A 26,377-nucleotide genomic window follows, 5' to 3' on the forward strand; every position below is an offset into this window, starting at 1 on the left:
TCGCCACGCCACGTCCGGGGCGGCACCGGTCGCGGCCCGGCCCCTCGGGGCGGCCCCCTCAGAAGAGGCCCGCGGTGAGGGGCCGGAGGCTGGCACCGGTGAGGCGGTTCAGCTCCTGCAGGATCTCCATCTCCTTCTGGTACATCTGCGGGAGAGGAGACACCGTCAGCGCCGCTGGGTTAACGGCGTCCAAGGCGAGCCAGGGCCGCGGGGCCCGCGGCTTCCCGGTCACAAAAGAGGATGCTTTCCACGACGAGACACAGCCGGACACCGCACACCGGTGCCGTGTGCCGGGCATCGCCGTACCTGTTGCCACTCGGCTTCTGTGTTGTGCTGGTAGCCAAGCAAATGGCACAGTCCGTGGGCTGCCGTCACCTGTGCAAAGAGACACGAGAATAAAGGACGTGTTGGAAAGGGGCTCAGAGCACCCTGCTCTAGTGGAAGGTGTCCCTGCCCGTGGCAGGGGTCGGAACTGGATGAGCTTTAAGGTCCGTTCAACCCAAATCAGTCTGTGATATCATGAAACTTCACCCCAACACCGCACAGCCCCGTTGTAAGAGAAATAACCAGGGTTAGCCCCGTACCCCATCATTTCCCATTTTGCCATTACTTGCAGCAGGGAAAAAACAGTACTCTGCCTTGCAGAGGGACAAAGCCCAGGCAGTGTCCTCCCGCAGTTAAGTAAGCTTTAAAACACAGCGTTAACCTTCCAAGGGTAAACCTCCTTATTCAGCCGGGCCGGGCTAGCAAAGCGGCAGCCGCTACCCTATCCCCCATGGGACACCGCACGCTGCCCTTGTCCGCAGCGGGAGGCCCGGCGGCCCCGCTGCCCGCGGCGGCGCTCACCGCCAGGACGCTGTCGAAGTCCTCCCCGGTGTCGCGGCACTGTTGATGGATGTACTCTACCCCCAGGAAGATATCCCCCAGATTGTACTCGTCGCGGCAGCGCGGCAGCGGCAGCTCCCCCGGCGCCACCCGGTGGAAGGGGAAGGAGAGGACGTCGGTGGGCTCCGGACAATGCCGGTACGCGCCGTTCAGACGCTTCATCAGCCCGTTTCCGGCGCACACCAGCCCCACATCGAAGCGAGAGGCGCCCAGCGCGGCCCGCAGGGCGCACACCGCGCGGCGGAGCGGGGCACGGCGCACCGGCACGGCCCGCTGGGCGTTCCGCAACGCCACGCTCATGATGGCGACCGCGGTGGCGGCACGACCCTGCCCGCCCCTTTCTTCCTTACCGCCCCGTTCCGTCCCGCCCCGCCGGTGGTACCCCGCCCGCTGAGAAGAAGTGGCCGCCCGCCCGCCGCCATGAATGCCGGGGGCCCGTTCCGCGGGCCGCCTGCCTTCCCGCCGCCCCTGCGCTTCGGGCAGGCCGCCGTTTTCGGGCAGGCTGGTGCGGCCCCTGGACTCCCCTTCACCACGGGGCCCTCTGCCTTCGGGCCGCCCATCGGGCTAGGCCAGGCGCCGGCCTTCACGGCGGCGGGCAGCGGCAGTGCCCCGGCGGGCAACGCGGGGTTCAGCTTCAAGCCGCCCACCAACCTGGGCAGCTTCCCGGGGCCGAGCGAGGCGCCGGGCGGCGGTGGGGCCTTCGCGGCGCCCGAGTTCCGCTTCAAGGCGCCCGAGAGCGCCGCCGCCTTCAAGCCGCTGACGAGCAGCGAGGCGGAGAAGGGCCCCGCTGCTGCCTTCACTTTCTCGCCGCCCTTCGGCTTCGCGCCCGAGGCGAGCCCGGAGGTGACGGCGGGGGGACCCTTCTCCTTCTCGCGTCCCGCCGCCGCGCTGGGCCGGCAGGAGGAGAAAGGCCCGCGGCCGCTCTTTGAGGAGCCGGGCGAGCCGGCGTCCAAAGGCCTGAAGCGGAAGGAGGAGCGGGAGCGCTCTCCCCGGCGGGCAGCGGCGGCGAGCGGACGGGCGGCGGCGGCACCGCCGGAGAAGCGGGCGGTGATGCTGAGCCGGCCCCGCGGCGGAGCGCTCTTCGGCCGCATGCTGAAGGAGATGCTGCGCAGCCAGGGCCGCGGCCAGCGCGACCGCGGGGAAGCCGCCGAGGGCGAGCGGGGACCCACAGAAGATACGTCGCCGGTCGAGGCCCGGGACCCGCCTCGGGAAGGTAGGATGGGACGGGGGGAGGTCCGTGTCACCCCGTGTACCCCCGTGTCACCGCGCGCTCTGAGGTCGCTGCCTCCCTTCTCATAGATTCCGCCGCCGTGACCCCTGCCCGCCGGGGTCGGGGCAGCGAGAGCATGGAGGCTCTGGGGGGGCTGTCGCCCAGTGACCTGACCGCCATCCAGTGCAAGAACGTCCCCGATTACCTCAACGACAGGACGGTGCTGGAGAAGCACTTCGGCCAGTTCGCGAAAGTCCGGCGGGTCATGACCAGGCGCAATAAGAAAATGGCCATTATCCACTTCTTTGATCATGTGAGTACTGGAAGCAATTGGCACAAGAACAGGTTCAAGTTTGAGTGCTTGGGATGGGTGCAGTGAGAACTGCATCCCTGTGGTGGTGCCGGGGTGGTTTTCACTTGGCAGAAAGTTTTGTATTGTGAGCACCGTGTTACAGACGGGTGGAAGCACACTGAACTGCACCTAAGGCATGGTAACTGCCGGAGTTCTGCCTGGTTTGAGCTGCCCTGCTAGCATCGAGCTCAAATACCAAATGGATCTCCTGTTTGTTGTCTCTTTATGACCAAACCTGATTTACACATGGTGCTGCTCTCTTGCTGGGGCTCAGCAGCACCAAAGGTGAGGTAAACTTGGGTAATCTCTGCAGAGTGACCTTTTTGCTGGAAGCACTGCTGTTACCTCAATGCTGAGATGTGTTGAGAAGCTGGTTCAGAGACTGCACAGTCTGTTCCCGTTTTCTGCTTAAAAACACATCTTTGGGCTCTAAGGTTACTGGAGCTCTTGGAATTTTTGTGGAATTTTTGTGGAAGTCAGTCCTGCTAATTGCATGCAGGTCTTAAGTGAGAAGCTAAAATGGGGTAACCAGAACCTTACAGAAACTGGTAAATGTTTCTCTGGCGAAACCTGCACTGCCTATTTTGGGGTTATGCTCATGGGTTTTCAAGTTTTCATGCTCTGCTTTTGTTTTCTTTCAGGCCTCTGCAGCTCTTGCCAGAAAAAAAGCAAAAGAGTTGCACAAAGATATAGTAACATTTTGGCAAAAGAAGAAAACAAGTAAGTCTGTGTTTCCAGATAGGATTACTGAGTGATATATGAATGGTGTGCCTTCTGCTCCGTTCTTGTTTCCTCTTGTGCTAAAATGATCTCCATATAGGAATGCTAAAGCTCCCAAAGTATAATTCTAGATCCCAGACTGGTTTGTGTTGGAAGGGACCTTAAAGATCATCCGGCTTCAACCCCTGCCATGGGCAGGGACACCTTCCACTAGAGCAGGTTGCTCCAAGGCCCTGTGTCCAACCTGGCCTTGAACACTGCTAGGGATGGGGCAGCCACAGCTTCTCTGGGCACCCTGTGCCAGCTCCTCAGCACCCTCACATGGAAGAACTTATTCCTAATTTCTAATTAGATTGCACTCTGTTTGAACTTAGTCATTCCTCCTTGTCCTGTCCTTATAGGTCATTGTCAGAAGGCCCTCTCCAGATTTTTTGTTGGCCCCCATTATGCTGTTAAGTGTTAATATTAAGGCTATTAACCTGTTAAGGCTGTTAACACATGGGTGATGTTAATTTTGTGCTCCTATCTAGAAGTAGGACGATCTTTGTGGGTGTAAGAAAACCCAGTTTCAAATGCCTTGCTGCCCACTTCAGAGCCTAGCCTGGCATGTGGGCTTCCTGAGAACTGAAGTAAAGAGACCTCTGGAGTGAGTGTCTGGGGTGTTGATCTTGCTGTGTGGCGTATCAACAATTGCATACTACTTGAACCAAAAAGAGAACAGACTACAGAGAACTGAGTTCAGCAGTGGAAAACCTGAATTGGAATTAGGGCAAGAGGAGATGTCAAGTTGTCAAGTGCTTCCTATTCCTTAGCTTTGTAAGGGCTGCATGTGTGCTTTGGAGATCCTAGCCTGGGCTTAGGCTTCATCTGTCAGCAGATGAATGGTTCGCCACAGCTTTGACCAACCACAGACTTGCCTTCGAACAGTGAATAGCTGCGGAGTTGTCTTCCTGAGAATGAGCATTTTGAAGCAGCAGCTGTAGGGGTGCCTGTTTGCCTTTGAAGGTATAACTCTTGAGAAGTCACACCAGCCTCAGCCTAAGCTTGGGTATGTGAAATAAATGCTTAACATGCTTCAGCTGGAGCACTGGGAATTGTGATTTATTGTAAGTGAAATGGATTTCATATCCCATACAGAATTATGGCTTGTGGATTATATACCAGCCCTGAAAGGACTTGAATTCGGACAATGGTCAGACTTCATCTGCTGACCAATTATTGGTATTGCTAAGTGATGGTTTACTGAAAAATGCTTCTTATAGAACAGTGAAGCTGACTAGCAACTGGTAGACTTACTCAGTACCGCTTCAAGTTGTCCTGGAAGTTTTGCATACGTGTCCAAAACTGACTCTTAGTTTTATTTTCTAATAGTTTTGTTTTGATATTTTGTTTTCTGAAGCAAACTGTTAAACAGCACCACCATGGGGGAAAAAGTTGTTGTTTAAAGTGGCAAGTACCCGGCTTCATGTTTATATGTCACTTCAGGTCCAGCAAAAAGAGAGTTTTCATCCAAGGAGAAGAAAGCAGGTGAAGATGAAGGAAGGCAAAGCAGTGAAGAGCAAACCTATCAGCATTCCCCTCTTCGAAAACCTTTAATAAGATCTTCTGGCAGCGGTGTGATACCTGGTAGAAGGTATGTCTGCTCCTCTGGGAGCCATCTGGCAGGAAATGGGGTGAACAGGGGAAAATGATGATCTGTGTGTGCCAAATAGTCATATTCTTATCAGGGAGTGTGCTTCCCATGTCTTTTCTGGTTTGTCTGAATTACAAGGTCACAAATCTTAGACTTGGTCAGAAGGATACTTCTGACTGCATTTTAAGTTTGGATCGTTTTCTTGTCTCACTTCAAGTGGATGGTCTTTGTAGAGGAATCTTCCTGGTTTGTGTCAATTGCTGAAAGGACAGGGTTGTCATCTTTCTGTGGCACCTTAATGGTGTGCCCAGTTTGGTATATATACCAGTCTATACCTATTTGGTACAGGTAATCATGTAACTATAAAATCAGTAATATCTTGTGAAGGAGCGAATGCTCCTTGATTTACAAAGTATGTTTGTATCTGGGCGCTGTAAAATCTTTTCATAATCTCTGTTTCTATAGAAAACACTTGGTGACATGGTTAATGGTGGACTTGGCAGTCCTGGGCTAATGGTTGAACTTGATATAAAGGTCTTTTCCAACCTGGTTGATTTTGTGATTCTCTTTCTTCACACCAAGCAGCAGGCTAGCTCCTGGTTTAAAATGCAATCTGATGTGCCATGGTGATTCAAAAAATGCTGCAGCAGCCACCTGGTTTTATCCACTCTTAAGAGACCTTCAGTAATACCAAACTTTGTTGTACAAAGTTTGATGCTTTCACCACAGTCCGGAATGCTTGGCAGTGTTGTCAAGGCAATGCTGAGGATTTAAGAGGATTAAATCCTTGTGCTGGTGTTAGCTTGTAACAACCTTGGTATTTCAATACATGCTTACTTGATACATCGTCTTGTGAATAAAATATTCTTCTGAACAGAGATGTTGATGTCCTAAAGAAAAAGTGAACTGATTAAGGCTGGGGCATGCATTAATAGATTACTGATGATATATCTTCTGGTTTTAGTTCTCCAGCAAAGAAGTCTGGTCTTCGAAAGGCACTGCAGTTTGAAGCAGAAATGTTTGATTCTACTTCTGAAGGGCAGAGCTCAGAGGCCTTGGGAGCTTCTCTGTCGTCTCTTAGTAACCTGGTAGGATTAGTGGCTGAGACATCTGAAGAGAGATACCGTCTTTTGGACCAAAGGGACAAAATCATGCGACAAGGTAATCACACAAGTTAATGAGTGTAATATCTGCTTTTCTACTCTAAACAAACAAAGTGTTTGGTGTCTGCTGTGGTACTATGGAAATGGCTTTAAAGAGAGTAACATGGAGCAGTCTAAAATACCCTTCTGTTGTACATATATATACATTAATTTCTTGCAAAACATGCAAAAACCTGTTTTACTTATTGCACATGGTTATTTCTTGTGGAAAGTGAATAGCAGACTGTTCATCTGTGAAGGAGGCTGTGTGGGGAGATCTGCACCCCTGCAGGCTCGCTGAAGAAAGCTATGCAAGACTGTGTTTCTCTAAATTCAAACTACTGATTATTTCAAGAGATGGCACTTTGTTTAACAGAGTGCCGGGTTGTAAACCCTTCCATCCTCCTCTTGCCATTTCAAAGCTGACCCTGCTCTTAATGTCTTATTTTTAATATCCACAAACAAATTTCTCACCTGCTTCATGTGGGATTATGAAATTACCAGTGCTTAGTTAGGACACAAAACATAGGGTATCTTTTAGAGGTTTCAGTCTTCTCAATCTCGATATCCAGGTGGGACTGTAGGAGAAACTGACCCAGATGAATGGGACAGGTCCCAGCATGGGAGAACCCCATCCTTGTGTGTTTCTGACCCACTCCAAGTTGTGGGGCATAGCCCTGCCCTAAACATAAGTAGGCTGGGAATCTCTAGAGACCTTTTCCCACCAGCTCTTTCTGTAACTGTTTCTCCAGCAATGTATTACTTGACCAGCATACAGATCCCAGCTGTGGGGCATCTGGCATGCTTAGGCCAGTGTTGACACATCAGGATAAAAGCTCATTATGAAAACAAACTAATGTTTGTTTGTGTTTCCTTAGTGTTCATTCGATTTTATTTTTCTCTTTTTTTAGCCCGAATCAAAAGGACTGATCTTGGCAAAGCAAAAACTGTTATTGGTACTTGCCCAGACATGTGTCCTGAAAAGGAGCGCTACATGAGGGAGACAAGAAACCAGCTCAGCATCTTCGAGTTGCTTCTAGGATCTGACAAGGTATGAGCCCTCTGCATGTGGGCGTTTGTTGTTCCTAGGTCATCTTGCTGCTTAGGTAAAGCTGTCAGTGTTGTTTAGCTCCATTACAAGGGTTAATTATGGTGGAAAAATTCTGTAGGTCATTTCAATAACTTCTCTCAATTCCCAGCTTTAAAAGAAGGAGGCTAGAAAATTGCTTTTTTCACTGTCACGGCTTTTACTTAGCTACAGGTCAGCTTTTAGAGGTATAGTTCTAAAACTGTAGGGCAGCAGTTTATGTTGTCTTGAAGATTATGAGACTGAGTCAACACTTAGGATCCTGTCATAAAAGAAAATGTATTTGCTATTGTAGCAGAATGGACATGAACTGCTAGTGTAAACAGTGGAAAAGCCCCTTTAATAATCTGCTCCTTATTAAAGTAAAGGCGTGGATGGGATGAAATCCTCTATACTCCTGAGAAGTTGAACATACTCCTTGGGCTTTGATTATTTTCTCCATATGCTGCAGGTAGATCATGCAGCAGCAATCAAGGAATATAGCAGGTCTTCAGCAGATCAGGAGGAGCCTTTGCCCCATGAACTGAGACCCTCTGAGGTGTTGAGCATGACCATGGACTATTTAGTGACAAACATTATGGATCAAGGAGAAGGAAACTACCGAGAATGGTATGACTTTGTCTGGAACAGAACTCGTGGAATAAGAAAGGTAAATGCTGGTGGATGGAGGTGTTTGCTAAGAGAAAACAAAAGATCATGTAATGCTGTAAAAAGTGTAGCAAAAAGCAGTAGTAATTTAAATGTTTTGAATTGCAAAGTGACTTGGAGAATGGTTGAAATGTGTTTTCCAAAGGTAGTGCCAGTTGACTATGCTCTTCAGCTGTAGTTTAAAGACACATGCAGTGTGTTTTGTATCATTTTGGCTAGGATATAACCCAGCAACATCTCTGCAACCCGCTGATGGTGTCTCTGATTGAGAAGTGCACTCGCTTTCACATCCATTGTGCTCACCACTTGTGTGAAGAGCCCATGTCCTCCTTTGATGCCAAAATCAACAATGAGAACATGACTAAATGCCTGCAGAGCTTGAAGGAGATGTATCAGGACCTGGCTAACAAGGGGGTTTACTGCAAGAGTGAAGCAGAGTTCAGAGGCTATAATGTCTTGCTGAATCTCAACAAGGGGGATATTCTCAGGTGGGAGCAACAGATATCACTTGTTTTCTCTCTTTGCTTTGGGAAGAATTGTGATTAGGATTAAGTCCTGAGAAATTGTAATGGAAGCAAATAATCTTAGTTGAAGAGGGTATTTTTGCCATAGAAAGTGTACTGTAGTAATGTTTTATTTGATGTTTCCAATAGGTCCTTTTAAGAAGTTTCACTGCTTTATCTGCAGTAGAACCAAGGAAAAGGGAAAAACCATTTCATGGGCAGAGGCATACTTTGCTCTTCTGGTCAACCTCTTGCCTGCCTTCCTCCCTAGCCAATGGAGTGATGTACCTATATAATAACATGCTGATGATGCAGGTATCATTAGAAGGTTAATGATCAGGAAATGATACTGCAAGTTTAATTCACAGCCATTTGGTTTGGGCAGGAGTTGCCTGTCTTGCTTATAGTTCCTTATTTTAATTCCCTTTTGTTTCAGGTTGCTATTGAATTGTGACTGTTACTATTGAATTGTGATTGTTGCTATTGAAGCAAAAGGGTTGTCTCTGTTTTTTTGTCTCCACAGAGAAGTACAGCAGTTTCATCCAGAGGTTAGAAACTCTCCTGAAGTTAGATTTGCTGTTCAAGCTTTTGCTGCATTGAATAGCAACAACTTTGTGAGGTTCTTCAAGTTAGTGCAAGCAGCTTCCTATCTGAATGCCTGTCTCTTACACTGTTACTTCAACCAGGTGAGAAAAAGGCAGATATATGTTTTCTTAAGTGTTTATAAGAAAAAACAGTCTGGGATTTTGGGGAGGAAATCTCAGCAGAAAACTTGGTAGATATTTAGCCTTACAAATAATCTTATTCTTGCTTCTTCAGAAGCATTTAAAAACATATCAAGAGTGTTCAGCCGTAATAGAAAAGGCAGATACTAAAATGCTGTTCTTGACATTTTTTCTCCATAACTGTGTACAGATACACAGTATTTTCCCTGAAAATAATTAGGAAGCAGAGAAGTGAGGCTTTTGCAGAGAAAGCATGAACCTGCAGTTTCAGATGCCTTGGCAAGCTTTTTCTTCTGTACAAGAGTCACAAAGGGATATGCTCAAAATGTGCATCATTATAAAGGAGCAGAAACTAGAAAGCAAATTAAATCTGTGTATTTGTTTGTGTGGCTATTTAACAAAGTACTGATTTCTTTTAAACATGATTTTTATACTTATAGTTACACTTGATAGTAAATTTGGGGTTCTCTAACTTGGTAGTTACAAGGCTTTTTCTTTTCCTTCCCCCAGATCCGTAAAGATGCTCTCAAATCTCTCAACATTGCCTACACTGTGAGCACCCAAAGATGTACAGTGTTTCCCTTGGATCACTTGGTCCGCATGCTCCTGTTCAAAGACTGTGAAGAAGCAACTGATTTTATAAGTTACTATGGCCTGAGTGTATCTGATGGGTAAGTGTAAGGGGAAGGGCTCTGAGCCTCAGTGGAGTAAAACCAGTGTTAGGTGAAGCATTAATGTAGATAAGCTGCTCCTGCTTGTTTGTGACCAGGCAAAGTAAAGAAGAGGCGAAGAATAAGGGCTAGGCTCTGTAAGCAAAAGCACAGGGACAGTGATGCGTACAGATTTTAGTAATCTGTTTGTTATTGTAATTATGAAAATGTCTTTAATTTTACATCTTTCCATCAAGAAATGGGGTTTGTATCCCTGTGACTAGCATGACTTCCCATGATAGCTTTTTTGCACGTGTACATTTACCAGTCTTTACTTGGTTTGATGAGGTGACAAGGCATTTCAAGACACCAAAATTCCTTCAGCCTTCTGGAAGGTTGAATCTGGAACTCTGTCTCCACTGGATTCCAGGGTCTTTCTCCCTAGATTGTGGATAACCCTGTAGAAAAAATAAATAGTTTCAGGTTCTTATCTTGCAGCTGAATTGTAGGAAATAAATGAGGATACAGTTCTGCCTTTCAGGAAACTGGTGTTATTGTGATGTATGTAGTGCAGGATGAAGGAGAACAGTGCAAACTCAGTTTTTCTGAGGATGTTGGAAGCCAACAGTTTGCAGATAAGAATATCTTCCATAGAAATATGTACAATGTAAAATGTGCCCCTGCAGACTGCCAGTCTCAGAAGACTGAAGAAGACAAAAGCACATGAGCATGCCAGCTAGTGTTCTATTTCCTGTTAACATTCTGGTTTGAAAGAATGAATTCACTAGACTACAGATTCCAAAAATTAGAAGATGATTGTACCTTTTAAAATTACTTCTGTAGATAGCCCTGGCATCTATGATGTGGGCTGTATCTATCCTGAGAATGATCACGGACTGGAGCACTTCCATACAAAGACAGGCTGAGAACATTGGGGCTGTTCAGCCTGGAGAAGAGAAGCTGCGTGGAGACCTCAGAGCAGCCTTCCAGTATCTGATGGGGGTTACAAGGATGCAGAGAGGGACTCTTCATCAGGGACTGTAGCGATAGGACAAGGGGTGGTGGGTTCAAACTGAAACAGGGGAAGTTCAGGTTGGATATAAGGAAGAAGTTGTTTACTGTGAGGGTGGTGAGGCACTGGCACAGGGTGCCCAGAGAAGATGTGAATGCTCCATCCCTCGCAGTGTTCACGGCCAGGTTGGACAGGACCTTGGGCAACATGGTCTAGTGTGAGGTGCCCCTTCCCGTTATAGGGGATTGGAACTAGATGATCTTAAGGTCTTTTCCAAACCAAACTATACTAGGATTCTATGTAATCTAGGTAAAACTATAATACACACAGTGAATAAAGGTTAAAAGGAGAAAGACACAGAACAGTCTACGAGGGTGCCCAGGAACATTAGTACGGGAGGATAGGTGTGAGGACAGTGCTCTCTGCCTTCCCTGTTCTGGTTCCAGCTAAAGACTGAGATCTAGGCTACAAGAAGCAAGCCAGAGTGCCCAGTGCCTGGCTCACTTTGCCCCCACTAACTGAAAACCTATAGCTTACTGGAGCTTTGAGGATGTACTCCTGGTTTTTATATTTCCCTAGGGCTTACGTGGAGCTGAATCGCTCAGCTTTCTTGGAGCCAGATGGATTACCCAAACCACGGAAATCCATGTTTGTCAGCCAGAAGCTAACTGTCTTGGTTGGGGAAGTTGTAAATGGTGGCCCATTGCCTGTGGTACCTCACCATGTGCCTGTGTCCAGCTTCAACGGACAGAACAAGTACATTGGTGGAAGCACCTCTGTGGATCAAGCTAGTACTAGCCAAAAATGCAGCGTTGAAGCAACAGGTAAGAGCAGACATGCAGTTTTAGATACTGCTCAGGAGCATACTTCTGTGTTGGCTCTGTGAGAAGTCCTGTTTTACAAAGCGGGAACTGTTCTTTACTCATGGGTTGAAATTGCACGGAAATTTGGATGTAATGGGAGCATGCTTTCATTTAAATGTACTTCGGTATCTAAAAGCTAAGAAGCAACCTGATTAATAAAACATATTCCCTAATACAGGAAACACACTAAGGGAAATGAGCACAATTTTGCCAGCTTGGGTGATAAGCAGTAGCAGTCATTTTTCTCCTCAGTAGCTGGTGCAGTGCTGTGTTTTTTACTTTCAGCCTGGGAACAGCACTGATAACACTGATGTTTTTAGTTGTTGCTCAGTAATGTTTCCTCTGACCAACGACTTCCTGAGTCTCATGCTCTGCCAGGGAGGAGGGGAAGCCGCGAGGGAGCAGAGACAGGACACCTGACCCAAACTAACCAAAAGGGTAGTCTGTACCACAGCATGTCATTCATGCCCAGGATATAAACTGGGGGGAGTTACCTGGAAGGGCTAGATCTCTGCTCGGGTCAGCACGTGGTGAGCGGCTCTATTCTCTCTCCTTGTTATTTCCCTCACCATTATTATTACTGGTGGTAGCAGCAGTGGTTTGTGTTATACCTTAGTTACTGGACTGTTCTTATCTTAACCCGTGGGAGTTACATTCTTTTGATTCTCCTCCCCATCCCTCTGGGAGCGGGGCGGGGGTGGGGGGGTTCTGAGTTACTGGCTGGGCGTAAACCACAACAGTGAAATAACCAGGTATTGGTCTCCTTCAGACAGCCAACTTTCCTCTTCAGTTTGCAGGTTTTGTATTGCAGCTGTTCACAGCGTGTGTATAAAATCATGTTGGTTTTCAGGTTTGCTGAACATAGGGGTTTTTTGGTTGAAAGTACAGCTCTTCTATATGTTCAAGAGGGGGTGTAGGTGCTAGGTGTATTTGACTTAAAACAGTTGTTTTATTAGGAATGTATTTAATGTGCACTAAAAATGTTAATGCTTTATATAAAATAGCCATAAATATAAATTAGTTTCTATGATGTAACTGTATATTTAACTTCAAGGCAGCAAGCCTCTGTTATGTGCTTGTTTTATGATGAGGTTTATCAGAGAAGCAGCTTTTGAAGATACTATTTTTGCTTCTACTTGTGACTAACGTGGCTTCCTTAATTTTTCTCCTCCCCCCGTCCCAAGAAGGAAGAATGGAAAGCAAAGGTGTGGATTTAGATGTTGCAGCAGTAAGAGTCCAGCCTCCAGCTCATCTTCTGCCCTCGCTGTTACCTCGTCAGCTTGTGCCAGTGCTGCCTCCTCCACAGACCATCTCCCAACCTCCTGGACAACCTGAGCCTCTCTCTTCAAAGCCTCAGCCTGCCTACACAGACACAGTAAGGAAATCTAAATCCATCATGAAGTATGAGGGAAAGATCTGTGAAAATAATTAAAGATAACTGAGTTCTTAGGTTGTTTTAGTTCTCCAGAATCTGCATGTGTTATGTGTAGAATCAAAAGGAGATGCTCCCTGCTTCAGTGCTTTGGATACCTTGAGAACTTGTTTCCTTGAGCTATTCTGAAAAGAGAAGGTCTTGAATGATTTCATGTGCAACCCTGACACAGGATAAACAGTCTCATATGATCAGCACTTACCTGAGAAACCTCTAAGGAGAGAACCAGAAAGTGATAGTAGAAAGTGATTATCTTTGACTTAGTAGGTAAACTTTGCTTTAGTGAACAACACTGAGCTGTTTCTTAATGACACGTTTCATATATGAGACATGACAAAGTTTCTCCTGGTGGGTCTGTGACTATTGATGTTAGATCTTGAACATGTACCCTGTGTATCTGTGCTATTCCTCTTTTTCTAGCTTCCACACGTTTAGATACGTACTAATGCTGAACCCATCTCAGAGTCTCTCATTGCTTTGTAAGCTAGCACTGCCTATTCTACCTAAACATGGCTGCATATCAGTGAAGGTTAGACCTGGTCATTTGGAATTAAATCAGCTAGAATGAGAAAAACTCAAGAAAAGAGGATTCCCTCTCAAAATTCACTTTTAGCTACTGTTTCCTGACTTGACTTGTCCATATTTATTACAGAAAGCTGCTCCTGTTTCTGGGCTGCTACTAGCCTTTTAGGTAGTCTTAAATTTCCAGGCTGTATGTTTGATGAAGTTAGCTTATTTTGTAAGTAGAAATACAGATAATATTGCCAATTCCAGTCAATTAAACAAGGCTGAAAAGCCTTATTCCCAGTTCACATCTGTGCCCAGGCCATCCTGAGCAGGGCTGCATCTTGCTTCAGCTACTTCCTCTGCTGTGTTGTAGGACATCGCAGAAGTGGTGGATGTGCTGTTGCAGGAGGTCCTCAATGGAGAGTGCAGCGAAGTCAGCAGAGCAGGAGTGGCTTATGTGACTGCTGCCATCTGGTAAGGAACATCTATTGCTGCTACTCCTGGCATCAGTCATTAGAGCTGCAATTTGCCATAGCAGCACCATGTGTGAAGATCATAGACTTAAGGCAAGGTCTGTAGTGGAGATAGCCATACTGATACAGTTGAGGGAAGAGCAGACCTTTCTTCAGATGCCTGCCACCTCCCTGTTACACACCAGCTAGGATAATGGAAGGCTTACTGCAGACCTCTACACCTTGCCTTGCATGATGCTCACAACACTGCTGCAAGGAATGTGTTTTGTGGGGAAAAAAGGGGCCTAAAGAGGGAAAAGGAGTAAGTCCAGATCTGTCTGCTTCTCTGCTTCATATAACGTATCCTCTCCAAGGCCATTGGTAGTTGTAGATGTGAGATTGTAACCAAAACAGTGTTATTAATGCCCCAGTGTTTGGACTATTGCTGAACAGCAGAGGGGCAAGGCCTTCCTTGTTTCCCACTCTGCAGGCCTGTGAGTAGGCTGGGGGTGCGGCAGAGGCTGGTAGGAGACACAGCAGGCACAGCTGACCCAGACTAAAGTCCATACAATGTGATGTCATGGTCAGCAATAAAACTGGGTTTGAGGAAGAAAGTAGATTTTCTGGTTTCCAGGGTGGCCCCCGACCTGAAACTGTCAGGGACGCCTCACACTAGACCATGTTGCCCAAGGTCCTGTCCAACCTGGCTGTGAACACTGCCAGAGATGGGGCATTTACAACTTCTCTGGGCACCGTGTGCCAGCGCCTCACCACCCTCACAGTAAAGAACTTGTTCCTTATATCTAACCTGAGCTTCCACTGTTTCAGTTTGAACCCATCACCCCTTGCCCCATCACTACAGTCCTTGATGAAGAGCTCCTCTCTGCATCCTTGTAGCCCCCTTCAGATATTGGAAGCTGCTCTGAGGTCTCCACACAGCTTCTCTTCTCCAGGCTGAATATAGGGCTTTGAATGAAAATTTTTTGGCTTTGAAAAGAGACTTGCTCTTCCTGCACAGCACCTCAGAGGCTGCTGTAGAGGAGCTCGTGACTGAAGTGACGGGGGAGATCGTCAGACAAGTGGCTGGAAGCGTGCTTAATGCAGAAAGGGAGCGTGTCAAAGAGGAAAGGCGCAGAGTAGAGGAAGAGAGGTGAGTGGCTGCTTTTGCTGTACGTGGTGGGCTCAATTCATCCTTAGGCAGCATTAACAACAGCTGGTGCCAACCTGAGGCCTTGCCCAAGGGCTCAGCCCCTGTGTTTTTCTGCCATACCAACAGCACTCAGTTTGTCTCACGCTGGGACTATGCAGGCAGGCTGCCCCTTCCACACGTTCAGATGTGCTAGCTCGTATTTTGGGGACGTCAGAGCCAGTATGAAAATCGTGGCTCGGGGTTTTGGGAACTTTAATACCCGCAGAGCTTCCAGAGAGGGAGATGGATCCCAGCTCTGCTGTATGCAGGAACTTTTCCTTCCGAGTGAGCTACTTGTCTTTAACTTACTGTGGTAAGTATAAAATCACCCTGTTGTTATGTGTAGTTTTGAAGGAAAACTGGCTTCATGGAAAGCTGTTTAAAGAGAGAAACCAGCTGGTGGCAACTCAAGTTGTATGTGAATTAACTGTCTGACACTGTGTGTAGCACTTGTGTAACTAAGGAGCAGGTTTGCAAGCGTAAAACTTCAGTCTTGCCACTGGTGTAAATGTTTTCTCTGTCCTTCCAGGAAAAAGCAGGAAAAAGAAAAGTTAATAAAGCAGTTGAGCCAGTTGGTGGGGATGGAGTTAATGGAAGAAGTAATAAAGGAGAGTGTTCAAGAAGCTTCAACCGATGAGTTAAAGTAGGTACAACATACTGTATGGTGTACTTTCCTGTAGGATGCTTTCCAAAGGGTAAGGATTTCTCAGGGAGTGGTAGGATTCCTGCTTGGATTTCTTTGAGGTCATCTTCACTAAGCTACTTGAGAAGGAAAGTGTAGTTGATCGTACAGCAAGTGCCAGTTTGCAGTCATGCTGTCAGGCAGTAGTGGTCCTCCAGGGTGAAGGGGACAGAGGATTGTTTAGGGCAAGGCTGCCATGTGTGCTTTTTCTTCATCCGACTCCCTTATGGCTCAGCTGTGGTCTCTCTTGTAGACCCTTCGGTATAAGCTTGTGATCAGTGTAAAACTTGAATGACTTCCAATTGATCACAAGTCTTATTCAGAAGAGCTGTAGAATACAAGTATGGAAAATCCCGTTCCTTTGCTAAATGTGAAGGTCTTCCCTTCAGCTAATTGTATGGGCATTTGCTGCAGTCTCCACCTCACTAGATGTCTTGGGTTATTTCATTTTGAACTAGGTGTGCCTTAGAAAGAGACCGGCAAGCCCGTATTGTTCGCTGTTCAGAAGAAGTCTGTGGTCATGTCATGGGGCTCTTTCTGGAGGATGAGATCTTCCAGATTGCTAAGGAAACCCTTCAGGAGCTCCAGTGTTTCTGCAAGTACTTACAACGGTGAGTTACCACCCTGTAATAAAACTGCTTTTCTCAGGAGCATAAGTTACTACATGTGAGGGGGGGAACACACCTCTCGGAGTCAGCTTGGTAGGAGATTTCAGCTTCATTTTATTCAGAGACTTGTAATAATTCCTCCTTATATTATTTCTGTTGGACATTTCTTTTTCTGGATATGTGGTAAGGGTTATGGGGTTGTTGTGGTGTTCCAAGGCAGATATTTATTCTGTACTGCCCCAGTACAGTCAGGTTGAGGTGCATTTCCGGTGGTATCTGTCACCGTTTAAAAGGAAGGAGCAGAGTAGTCCCTTTTCTGTGGAGCACCTCCCCTTGTAGAGTTTTTTGTCCTAAAATTGAGTTCATGTGTCTCTTTAGGACACGTGTTAATAGCCTTCAGTGCTCCTTTTGTCTGGATGGGTTTTTTGAATGGGGCACAAGGCCACCCCTTTTCGTAGCTGCACGTGTACAGCTGGCAGTTCTGGTCCTGTGTGTGTTCCATTTGAGCTTTGTCTTTGCTGCTGTGTGCAGAAATACAGCCTGAATCCACTGCAGCATCCACATGCACCACCTCACACTGTCCCCTGGGCAGACTGACGTGGGTGTTTGAGAGCCCAGTCCAGTTTGAAGACCAAAGATGAGAAACACAGAATCACATAATGGTTTGGGTTGGAAGGAACCTCAGAGCTCATCCAGCTTCAACCTGTCCTGCAACGAGCAGGGACACCTTCCACTAGAGCAGGTTGCTCAAAGCCCCATCCAACCTGGCCTTGAACACTGCCAGGAATGGGGCAGCCACAGGTTCTCTGAGCACCCTGTGCCAGTGCCTCAGCTCCCTCATAGAGAAGATTTGTTTCCGTGACAGAACCTCTTTGGTCTGCAGAAGAGTTTAGTATTGTGAACTATTCTCTTCCAAAGGTGGAGGGAGGCAGTGGCAGCTCGAACGAAGTTGAAACGTCAAATGAGGGCATTTCCAGCTGCTCCCTGCTGCACTGATCCAGAAAACAAGCTGAAAGCACTGTCCCCCAGTGCAGAGTGGCCTGTAGCCATGGAGAGCTTGTGCAAGAGGATTGTAAACCTGGGGAATGGAGGAAAGCTGGGAGTCTCATGCACAAGGTAAGGATACTTCGAGTGACAGCAGCTGGCAGTCTAGTTGGTTTTTGGAAGGTAAGTCCCAAAGAAGCCCTCTTCTTCCATTGCAAATGTTAATGGTTTTACAAAACTTAGTTCTTAAACAGCCACCAGAAGACACTTTGGGCACAAGTGCCTTGACAAAGACTGAAAACATACCTAAATCCTTTTATTAGCCACCACTTTTTAAAGTGTCTGCAGTTCTTCTCAGGTCTTAGTGTTCCTTAAAATTGGTTAAAGTACCTGCTTTACACCAAAAATTACAGTCAGGTATCATTTGTTTGCAGATTGAATTGGATGAGAAACAAGACAGCGCATGAAATTAAAGTTCAGCACTTCTACCAGCAGTTGTTAAGGTATGTTGGTGTTTGATCCTTGTTTTCTGTGTAAGTAAACTGTAACGGAACTGTCAGAAGGTCAGTAAGGAATGGCAAATCATACTGGAGTGTCCACTGGCATTAAGCTATCTGGTCCTATTGCCATGGGTGTAAATTTAAGGGGCTGGTAGATATTACGGTTTTTTTGTACCTGGGTAGGATGGAATATAAGAGGAGAGGAGTAAATGAGCTGTTTAGCAGCCTGGCAGTGCAGCAGGTGAGCTGCTTTCTCAGCTCATCATGCATTCTGGTGGTCTGTGTGGTTACTGGGGAAGTGTATTGAAGCAGTGTGGAAGTGGAGCATTTCATATGTGGTCCACAATCCCCAAACTAAGGCTTGTGTATCAGATTTAGCGGCTGCAGTTCTTGAAGGCATCTGGTCTGTGGTGCAATAGATGGGCAATACATCTAAGGAATTGGCTCTGATTTTGGAGGGTTTGAACTGGACAGTAGGTACTTCCAGTATTGCAAGATACAGTAAAGAACTCAGGTTAGATGTAAGGATGCGCTCAAACAGGTTGCCCAAAGAAGTGGTAAATGCCCCATCCCTGGCAGTGTTCAAGGCCAGGTTGAACAGGGCTTGGAAGAACTTGGTCTAGTGGAAGGTGTCCCTGCCCATTACATGGGGTTAGAACTGAATGATCTGAAGGTCCTTTCCAACCCAAACCATTCTATGATGAAAAACATTCCCAGGTGTGAATGAGCAATAAAGGAGTGTCTTTTCACTAGTTTCTCTCTTTTTAAGTGATTTAGCTTGGACTCCCCTGGATCTTGTCTCATTAATCACTGAACATACTCCACTTCAACAAGAGCAGGTTTTTTGGAAGGTGGTACTGGTTTTGCCAAATGATGATGAATATGTGGAGGATGATCCCAGCAGGTGAGTAGAAGAAGCAGGTTGCTGGTCCCTTTCTCAAACAAGGCAGTCACACAGAGAACAGTAGTAGTATACAGTCCTTGATGTGTTCTTCTTATTACCCTGTACCATGTGAAATTTCCAGGTGGTGGTGTTTTGGTTTGTATTGTTTTTCTCCAGAGTGCTCTAAAGGAACATAGCTCTAACTTTTTGCAGTGGTCTGGATCTTCTCTTGACATTGTTCACTGAATCCCTTTTGTTCATACTGAAAACAGAACCCCTTGAGATACATAGCAATATAGGCAATTTCAAGACATTTAATAGCTATTTAGTAAAATCCAAGCAATATGAAGTTTGGGGTCATGATAGATCATGGTGTTGGAGGGGTGTTTGGTGCTTAAACTCTTTCTTGTTTGCCAGGGTATTGGTGGATTGGTTGAAAACCAAGTTTGTGGGAGACAAAAGCTGGGAGAAAAACACTTCAAGTACAGAAGGCAGAATTCAAACACTGACGTTATTTAGCACGCCTGCCATGCAAGGGAGCAGAAGTATTAAAGTCAGTGTGTGTGTTAAGGTGAGAACAATTTCCTGATACCTAACAGACTGTAAAAGCAAGATGTGCTCTTTTCCAGTAGCTTTTGCGTAGAAGCTTTTCATCCTGTCCTGTCAGATGGAAGGAGATGATGCTGGAGGGGTGGGATTCTTGAAAAACTCTGAAAACAGATGGATTTTTCTTTTCCTTGTTTCCAGTCAACTGAGTAAATACCTACCTAAACACACTACATAGTTAGAACCTCTGTCAGCTGCATTCTTGATGCCAAAGCAGGTGCTGAAGTTCACTTTTGTGCTTACCTGCATCTATTTGACACATCTGTGTTTGTCCCACAGCTTATTGTCTTAGGATTCCTAAAGCTCCTGGTAATGAATGTCAAACCTGAATGCTAGTGATAATAAACTGCAGATTTTGGTATGAAAATACCTTTGTTTAGCTACCTTATTGTTACCATCCTTGTTACTTGTATAGGTGGCCTGTGGCACGCTCTCTAACTCTGAGCTTGATGCAGCTGAGATGCAAAAAGACTTGCTTGGAACCAGTGGTCTCATCCTTCTCCTGCCACCTAAAGTTAGGAGTGAAGATGTTTCAGAAGATGATGTTTACTGGCTTTCAGCTTTGCTGCAGTTGAAACAGTTGCTTCAGGCCAAACCTTTCCACCCAATAGTTCCACTCGTTGTTCTAGTCCCTGGTCAGGGAGATGAGGCCGTAGAGAAAGAAGTAGAAGAAGGTATGTAATTATTTCTGTGTCTTGTAAAAACGCAATGTGAATGTGTCCTGGGTTGAGCTGTAGCAGTTATTTTTCTCTTATGTTTACGCCTGCCTCAAGTAGAATTATTACAGTCTCTTAAGTATATCATCTAGTAAAGGGGGAAAGCTTTGCAAGAAATTCTGAGGCCTTAAGAACTGATCAATATGGAAATAGATGAACTTCGTTTTGGCTTCCAGTTTTCCTTTGCACAGAGTATTTGATCCTGGGTGTTTGTGGGCAAGGAAGGAGGAGAGAAGTGATGCTGTGAATTTAGGCAGTGTGTGGTCAGAGGTGTGTTCTTCTTTGTATATTTGACAGGGTTTCTTCTTTTTAAGGTCTGATGCTGCAGGACTTAATTTCAGCCCAGCTTATTTCAGACTACACCGTTGTTGAGCTCCCAGGTTCTATCAATGACTTACAAGGCACCACAAGGGTAAGAACACCAGCTCATATAAAGAGATAGTTGGTTAATCATGGGTAAGAACACCAGCTCATATAAAGAGATAGTTGGTTAATCATTAACCTCTCAATTGCTAATGCCTTAGAAGGAATGATTATGTTCTCAGTAGCTTAAATTGCTCTCAGTCCTAAAATACGAAGGACCCTTTCTATCTCTTCTGGCTGCTGTGAGTTCACCAGTATTTTTCCATCTGGGTGGATGGGACTAAGGGATGCCCCTGTCCTCTCATATATGTGAAGGATTGTATGTATCTCTCCCTGAGAGCCTCCAGACACCAGCTTCTCCCCTTGTCCTTCAGTTTGGTGTGTGCTTGGCAGTAGTGGCCTGGAGAAGACTCAAAAGCCCATGGTGGAAAATGATACTAAAGTATAAAACAGTTTTTTGTGGATGGTTTGGAAAGGTGGGAGAGGGTAATGGCCAAGAGCAGCCAAAGCAGCCCCAGCCCTGTATTCCCTTCTTAAGGCATCTGAAGAAGGTGCCTAAGAGAGAAAGTGAGAACAAGCCAAGCCCAGAGTGATTCCCCCCACAAATGCTCACAGCTTGCATCTCTCTGGAGTTAAAGGACTGCCAGGATCAGATACGGCTTCTTTGGATATAGTCCAAATCCTCCCAGATAAGTTTTTGACATCCCCAGCATCTTGCAGCAGGGAATTCCAGTGCACTTGGGGTGAGCAGCCTCTTTCTTTTCCTGACCCTGCTACACATGAATTTAGTTTGCGACCGCCAAGTTGGAGAATTACTGTTGCAAATCCTGGGATAATGAGAATCTTTTTGTTTGTATTTTGCTGCATAGTATCTTGAATAGTGTTACATGGGCAGTGTTCAAGGCAATGTTGGATGGGGCTGAGAGCAACCTGCTCTAGTGGAAGGTGTCTCTGCCTGTGGCAAGGGGGTTGGAACTGGATGAGCTTTAAGTTCCCTTCCAACCCAAACTATTCCATGATTCTACGTCAAACTTAGGGTAGCAGGATTGAATCCTTTGTGTCCTGATTACTACAGAGCAGTTTCCAACCACCCATGTTTTGTGTGTTGTAGATCTCCGCGGCTGTGGGCTGGCTGGTTTCCCAGTGCCCCGAGTCCCTTGAGCTCTGCAGTCAGACCCTTCAGGAGTACATTGAGGATGGGATTGATGATGAATTTGGCAAGCGCTTCTACCATGACTGGAAGGAGAGGCGGTTGGCTGGCCTGCCATCTCAGGAGCCTGGGGTCATCATAGAGCTGTACAACAGCGTGCTGCAGTTCCTTTCCGATGTGGCATCCTCAGAGCACCTTTGTGACTTGTCTTGGCCTGTTACTGAGTTTTCAGAGCCTGGGGGTAACAAGCAGTTGCCCCACCTGCAGTGGAACACGACTGATCACCTGGCCTGGCTGAAGAAGGCTGTGCTGTCCTTCCAGATCCCATACCTAGATCTGCCTCCATTAGGTGGTACGTACTTCATGCTGCAGTATCCTTCTCTCAGGTGTGCCTGTGCTGTGTTGAATTACCAGCTTGTAGGGTAGGTAGTTTGGATTAGTCACAGATTCTTGCCGTTTACTTGGTTGGTTGGTTTGATTTGCTTTTTCCATAGCTCCTTGGCATCCTGTTTGCCACATGATTTTCCAGTATGTGTCTCAGATTGCAAGTTCTACCCATACCCAACCACTGATCCAGTCTCAAGTGGAGAATCTGCTGAGCAAAACTTACCAGAAGTGGAAAAACAGAACATCTGGGAACTCTGATGAAGATGGACCTTCTGTTGATGAGGTCCCTTGGGATGATATCTTGTTAGCCTGTATTGATCATAAACTGAGAGACTGGAAACCACCCAAACTGCGTATTAATCCAGGTATTGTATGTCCTTCTACAACATGGATGGTACTCCCTGCACAAGAGTGTTTAATAACTTGACAGTGGTGCCTTTATGTGTGGCAGGGAGAGAGCTGTGACCTTCCTCTGCTTACTGCACTGTCTTCTCTTTAGAATGTGTGTTTAGTGTTGATTATGATTTGACTTGAGCCTGTGATTAAGGAACTCTGTCTCTCTATGGTCAGAGTCTTTCAACCCAGTAGGAGAGGGTTTTTATTCAACCTAAGGCCAAGAATTGGTCCTTTGGAAGTCAGGTAAGCTCAGGTCAGCTGAGCTGGCAGCCACCACTCTTAATGAGCACTTCCGTGGGTTAATGAAGGTTGTCTTGGGTTTGTTTGCTTTCAGTTTCAAGTGTGTGGGTTGGCTTTATTTTGGTGCCCTGTTTGGCTTAACTGTAGGGAGGTTCTTTAAATGAAATCACTACTTAACCTTGAAGTGAACTTTAACCTTACTTAACCTTAGAGTGAACACGGCACTTGGATGCACTGGATTTTTTTTTGTGAAGATAAAGCAGCATTTTACAGTCTGTCCCAGGAATCTGGTATCTGTTGGAACAATAAATCAGCTCAAGAAAACTCCTTTTTACACACAGATAGCAACTTAAGGCTGCTTGAAAGTGAACACACAAGTATTTCTTCAGATTGGCTTAGCACTGAGTTTCTCTTCTGAGGGGGGGAAGTCTGTTCTAATATTCAATGTTGGCTTTGGGTTTATTGACAGAAGCAGTAAGTGAAGATGGTCAGATTCGCGTGTACTTCTTCAAGGAGCACTTAAAGAATTTCACTCTCCCTTTTTCATGGGAACAAGCCAGGCTGCGCACGCAGGAGGAGATCCGGCAGAGCCACACAAGGTGAGGAGCATTCAGCTCTCCCTTGTGCCATTAACCAGGGAGGCTGATGGGGGCCTTTGCAATGAACATAGAGTGCCCTCGCAGTGCTGAAAACCAGCCTATGGCATCCCCCCAGGATGTGCTTTGTGCATCTTGAAATGATGTCCAAGGGTGTGCTGAAACAGAGGAGTAAATAGAGTTTATTTCTACAGGGTTACTCAGCTCTCAAAGAAATGGATTACTTGAAGAGTGTTTAAAGTGTTCAAAGTGGAGAAATCCTGCCAAAGAAAACACTGCTGAGGCTTTGGAATTATAGCCTTGTAGTCTAAGCACACAAAGTGTGGAGGGAAAAACAGTACGATGTTGGGAAAGAGCATAGGAATGAATCATGAGCGTGTGCCCTTACAGCCTGGACCTGACAGCTCAGTTACATGTTAGATGGTTTGCAGATTTACTCTTTGGTAATTACATGTTAAATTTTGCAGCATTTTGAGTTCAAAAGGAAGTTTTGTCCCCAACTTGTGGGAAGACATGAGGAAAAATCTCACTGCTGAGAGAAAATGCTAGTTGGGGGCAGGCTGCCTTAGAGCTGTGTGGCATTCAAGCATTTTATGATCTCAGGAGTCTAGCTCACTTCCTTAGCCTTGTTCAGAGAGAAGCCAGGCTCTCTTTCCTGTTGGAAGCTCAGGTGCTGCTCTGCTGTGTAGCAGAGATATTGGGTAGATACTTTGGGGTGAATCTCAGCCCCCTGTCAGGTTCTTCTTAAATCCCCCACACCGGAGGTGGTACGTTGGACCCTGGCACAAGGGAATTATGTTGTCACATGATCAGTTCTTACTTCCTGTTATTTCCAAACTTCAGTCTAATGGGGAAAAGAAAAAATCAACACACTGATACCAATTTCTGTGCTTTTGTTTGGTTTTGTGGTGTTTTCCCCTTAGGTCAAGGGTAAAGTCTCCCATCTCTTTTAAGAAACCATACAGCTTCTCTATGATGCTGGGTCAATATGGTTCTGGCATGAGCATGCTGTCGGGGCAAGAAAAGAGTGTTCCCAGTATAGATGAATTCACAGGCACTGCCTCAGCCCAGGAGCTTCTCCCACAGCGTTTGTTGGCACAGTTGCAACAGGAGAAGATGGAAAGCAGAAGGTAAGTTCCTAGAGCAGCGTCATTTCAGCTCCAGCCAGGGTTGTAATCAAGTCTTAAGTTGTAATAGGAAGCTGAAGTCAACAGTGCTAGGAAACAGCCTTAGACTGAGTCCAGTTTCACCTAATTTGATCAAGCACGTCAGTGCCGTGCAGTTCCCTGCTAGCTTCTCCTTGCACCACAGGAATAGTCCAGGAAAATGGAAACTGTGGTCAGTGAAGCCGCCAAACCTAAAGCAGTACAGTGTGTACAGCAGTCTGTGTCCTGCAGTATCACAGATGCCTGTAAACTCCACCTTTGGATGTCAGTTTGGTGCCTGTAGCAATGCAGATCACAAAGCTGAAGAACTAAAGCTTTTGAGGTTGGCCCAAGGGTTTCTTGTCTTTTCTGCCTTCCCCATCAGTTGGGTGTCTTCAGGATGTGTGGGTCCTTTCTGTACCACAACCTTTTATAGGTGGGTATTCATCATAGCAGTTGGGTATGTCTGACTGTGTTGGAAATGACTGTGAACATCAGATCCTTCTTGCAGATACTTCTGAACCCAGAACTGTTGGTTAACACACTGGTTACAAGAACAAAACCAGGCTGAAATTTGACTGGTGCTCTGCATCTTTCTGTCCAGGTTTGAGGAACAGTTGCACCAATATCTAGCTGAGGACATCAAGCCCCTTGGTGATTTCTTAGGTCTTCCTCTCTACCTGCCCCAGTCTCTGGTCTCCACCCCAAATGTCACCTGTCCATTGAGGAAGAGTCCTGTGGCATCTGCTCAAGAGGTAAGAAAGGGTGGTGCTGAGATTTAGCTATAGTTCTAAGGAGTGCAGGTGCCAAAACTACTGTAGTTACAAAACCTGTAGTGGGAATTGTGTTGGCCTGCTGTGTTGGGTAGACTTGGGAAATAAAGAACTAAAAAAGAACACCTTGGAAATCACTTCTTTCTAGGGAGGAATGCTTTCTGTAGATCTGGAATAAGAATTCTTCACAGGTATTTGTGTTTGCTGCTGGCAATCATAACGTTGTCCTTTGTGGTGCTTCATTTTAACTTAGGGAAAATCACTGCTGTGTGTCAGCTTCCCCCAGTTAAAGGAAGGCTGGGAACAGGAATAGAATGTGTTATTTTTGCTTCACCTCCTCAGGGGTGAGAAGTGCTGACCTCCATGCTTGTTCTGAACAATGGGGGAACAGCCACTGAGCTGAGTTCTTTGTTGGTACTGGGTAGTGTTTCTTTCTTAGTCTCATTTCTCTTCCTTCTGCCCAGGCTGGGAATCCAGAGGGTCACAAGCCTTTGGTGGAGGAGCTGAAGCCCACGCTGTCAGACAGACTGAAACACTTGCAGCGGCTCCTCAGAGCAAACAAGGAGGGTGAAGTTGCCTCTGAGCTTCACTTATCTGCTCTGTTGGACATGGTGGATACTTGAGAAGAGCAAACATGTGCAGACCAAGAGACTCAGTAACAAAATCCAGGTCTGGGTGACTGAACAGACAAGCTCCTGTGTTTGTCCTTCTGGGAGAAGAACACAGCACACGTGGGTCTTGGGTCCTTCTCATGTGGCTGCCTTGCACTGAGCTGGCATGCTGTGGCTCATGTCACCTTCTGGCTCACTGCTGAGCTTTGGCTGGTCTGGCATTCCTCTTCTGCTTCACAGGCATGGAGAGGAGGCAAAAGCTTTTCTTGGAAGGCCTTAAATTGACACTTAGTGGTGATCTCTTGTTGCCGGCTCTCATTGTGGGTAAACTTCAACTATAAGGTAGCAGGAGCCTCTGGGAGCATCAGAGGCAAATGCTCTCCATAGACACAGTCCCCGAGTTCTTGTCCCAGCTTGGTGCTCCTTGCAGCAGCACTGTGGTTTGATGGTCGCTGGTTTGATACACAGAGATGTCAATACTGTCATTCTCAAGTCAGTGCAACACTGCAGCTGTATTTTGTACTTAGTGATGCTCAGTGCAAATCCAGAAGGGCTTTTATGTGCTGTTGGGCAAAAGTTTCATTGTATTGAATACTTAAAGCATTAAAACCAGCTGAGTTGCTTATTGTACAGATGAGTTGTCATGCTGAAAGTGGGACACTTCAATAAACACCTATGGAGAACTGACTTTGCTTGTTTTGGAAGAGCAGATTACCTGCATTCTCCA

At 46.3% G+C, this 26,377-nt stretch overlaps 2 protein-coding genes across 2 annotated transcripts; one reads left to right on the forward strand and one right to left on the reverse strand.

The window, feature by feature from the left end:
* Positions 1-9: 9 nt before the first annotated feature.
* On the reverse strand, positions 10-1,203 carry YBEY (ybeY metalloendoribonuclease). The gene is made up of 3 exons (XM_057412311.1): positions 847-1,203; positions 307-375; positions 10-145 (listed from the first exon to the last, which is right to left on the reverse strand). The coding sequence occupies exons 1-3, from the start codon at positions 1,183-1,185 to the stop codon at positions 59-61; spliced, it is 495 nt and encodes a 164-aa protein (XP_057268294.1). The 5' UTR covers positions 1,186-1,203; the 3' UTR covers positions 10-58.
* MCM3AP (minichromosome maintenance complex component 3 associated protein) lies at positions 1,184-26,066 on the forward strand. Its single transcript, XM_057412288.1, is given in 29 exon segments — positions 1,184-1,234; positions 1,237-2,098; positions 2,185-2,408; positions 3,089-3,167; positions 4,653-4,800; positions 5,765-5,961; positions 6,854-6,993; positions 7,481-7,678; positions 7,897-8,165; positions 8,704-8,866; positions 9,416-9,576; positions 11,147-11,391; positions 12,615-12,805; positions 13,743-13,843; positions 14,840-14,971; positions 15,540-15,653; positions 16,151-16,303; positions 17,219-17,416; positions 17,719-17,787; positions 18,554-18,688; positions 19,085-19,238; positions 19,689-19,947; positions 20,304-20,401; positions 21,464-21,854; positions 21,997-22,254; positions 22,995-23,124; positions 24,045-24,251; positions 24,871-25,021; positions 25,504-26,066. Coding segments are annotated over 29 exon segments (5,637 nt in total). The 3' UTR covers positions 25,663-26,066.
* Positions 26,067-26,377: the final 311 nt, after the last annotated feature.

The sequence above is a fragment of the Pezoporus wallicus genome, unplaced genomic scaffold, assembly GCF_028554395.1.
Source record: "Pezoporus wallicus isolate ANWC-B61680 ecotype Strahan unplaced genomic scaffold, APGP_CSIRO_Pwel_v1 contig_6566, whole genome shotgun sequence".
Taxonomy (NCBI): domain Eukaryota; kingdom Metazoa; phylum Chordata; class Aves; order Psittaciformes; family Psittacidae; genus Pezoporus; species Pezoporus wallicus.

Bases quoted from the DNA above. Each gene is read 5' to 3' on its own strand.
- YBEY (XM_057412311.1), bottom strand. From the start codon at position 1,185: ATGAGCGTGGCGTTGCGGAACGCCCAGCGGGCCGTGCCGGTGCGCCGT. The intron at 376-846 runs GTGAGCGCCGCC...CTCTTTGCACAG, and splicing joins ACTTCGACAGCGTCCTGGCG to GTGACGGCAGCCCACGGACT. The intron at 146-306 runs GTACGGCGATGC...CCTCTCCCGCAG, and splicing joins CAGAAGCCGAGTGGCAACAG to ATGTACCAGAAGGAGATGGA.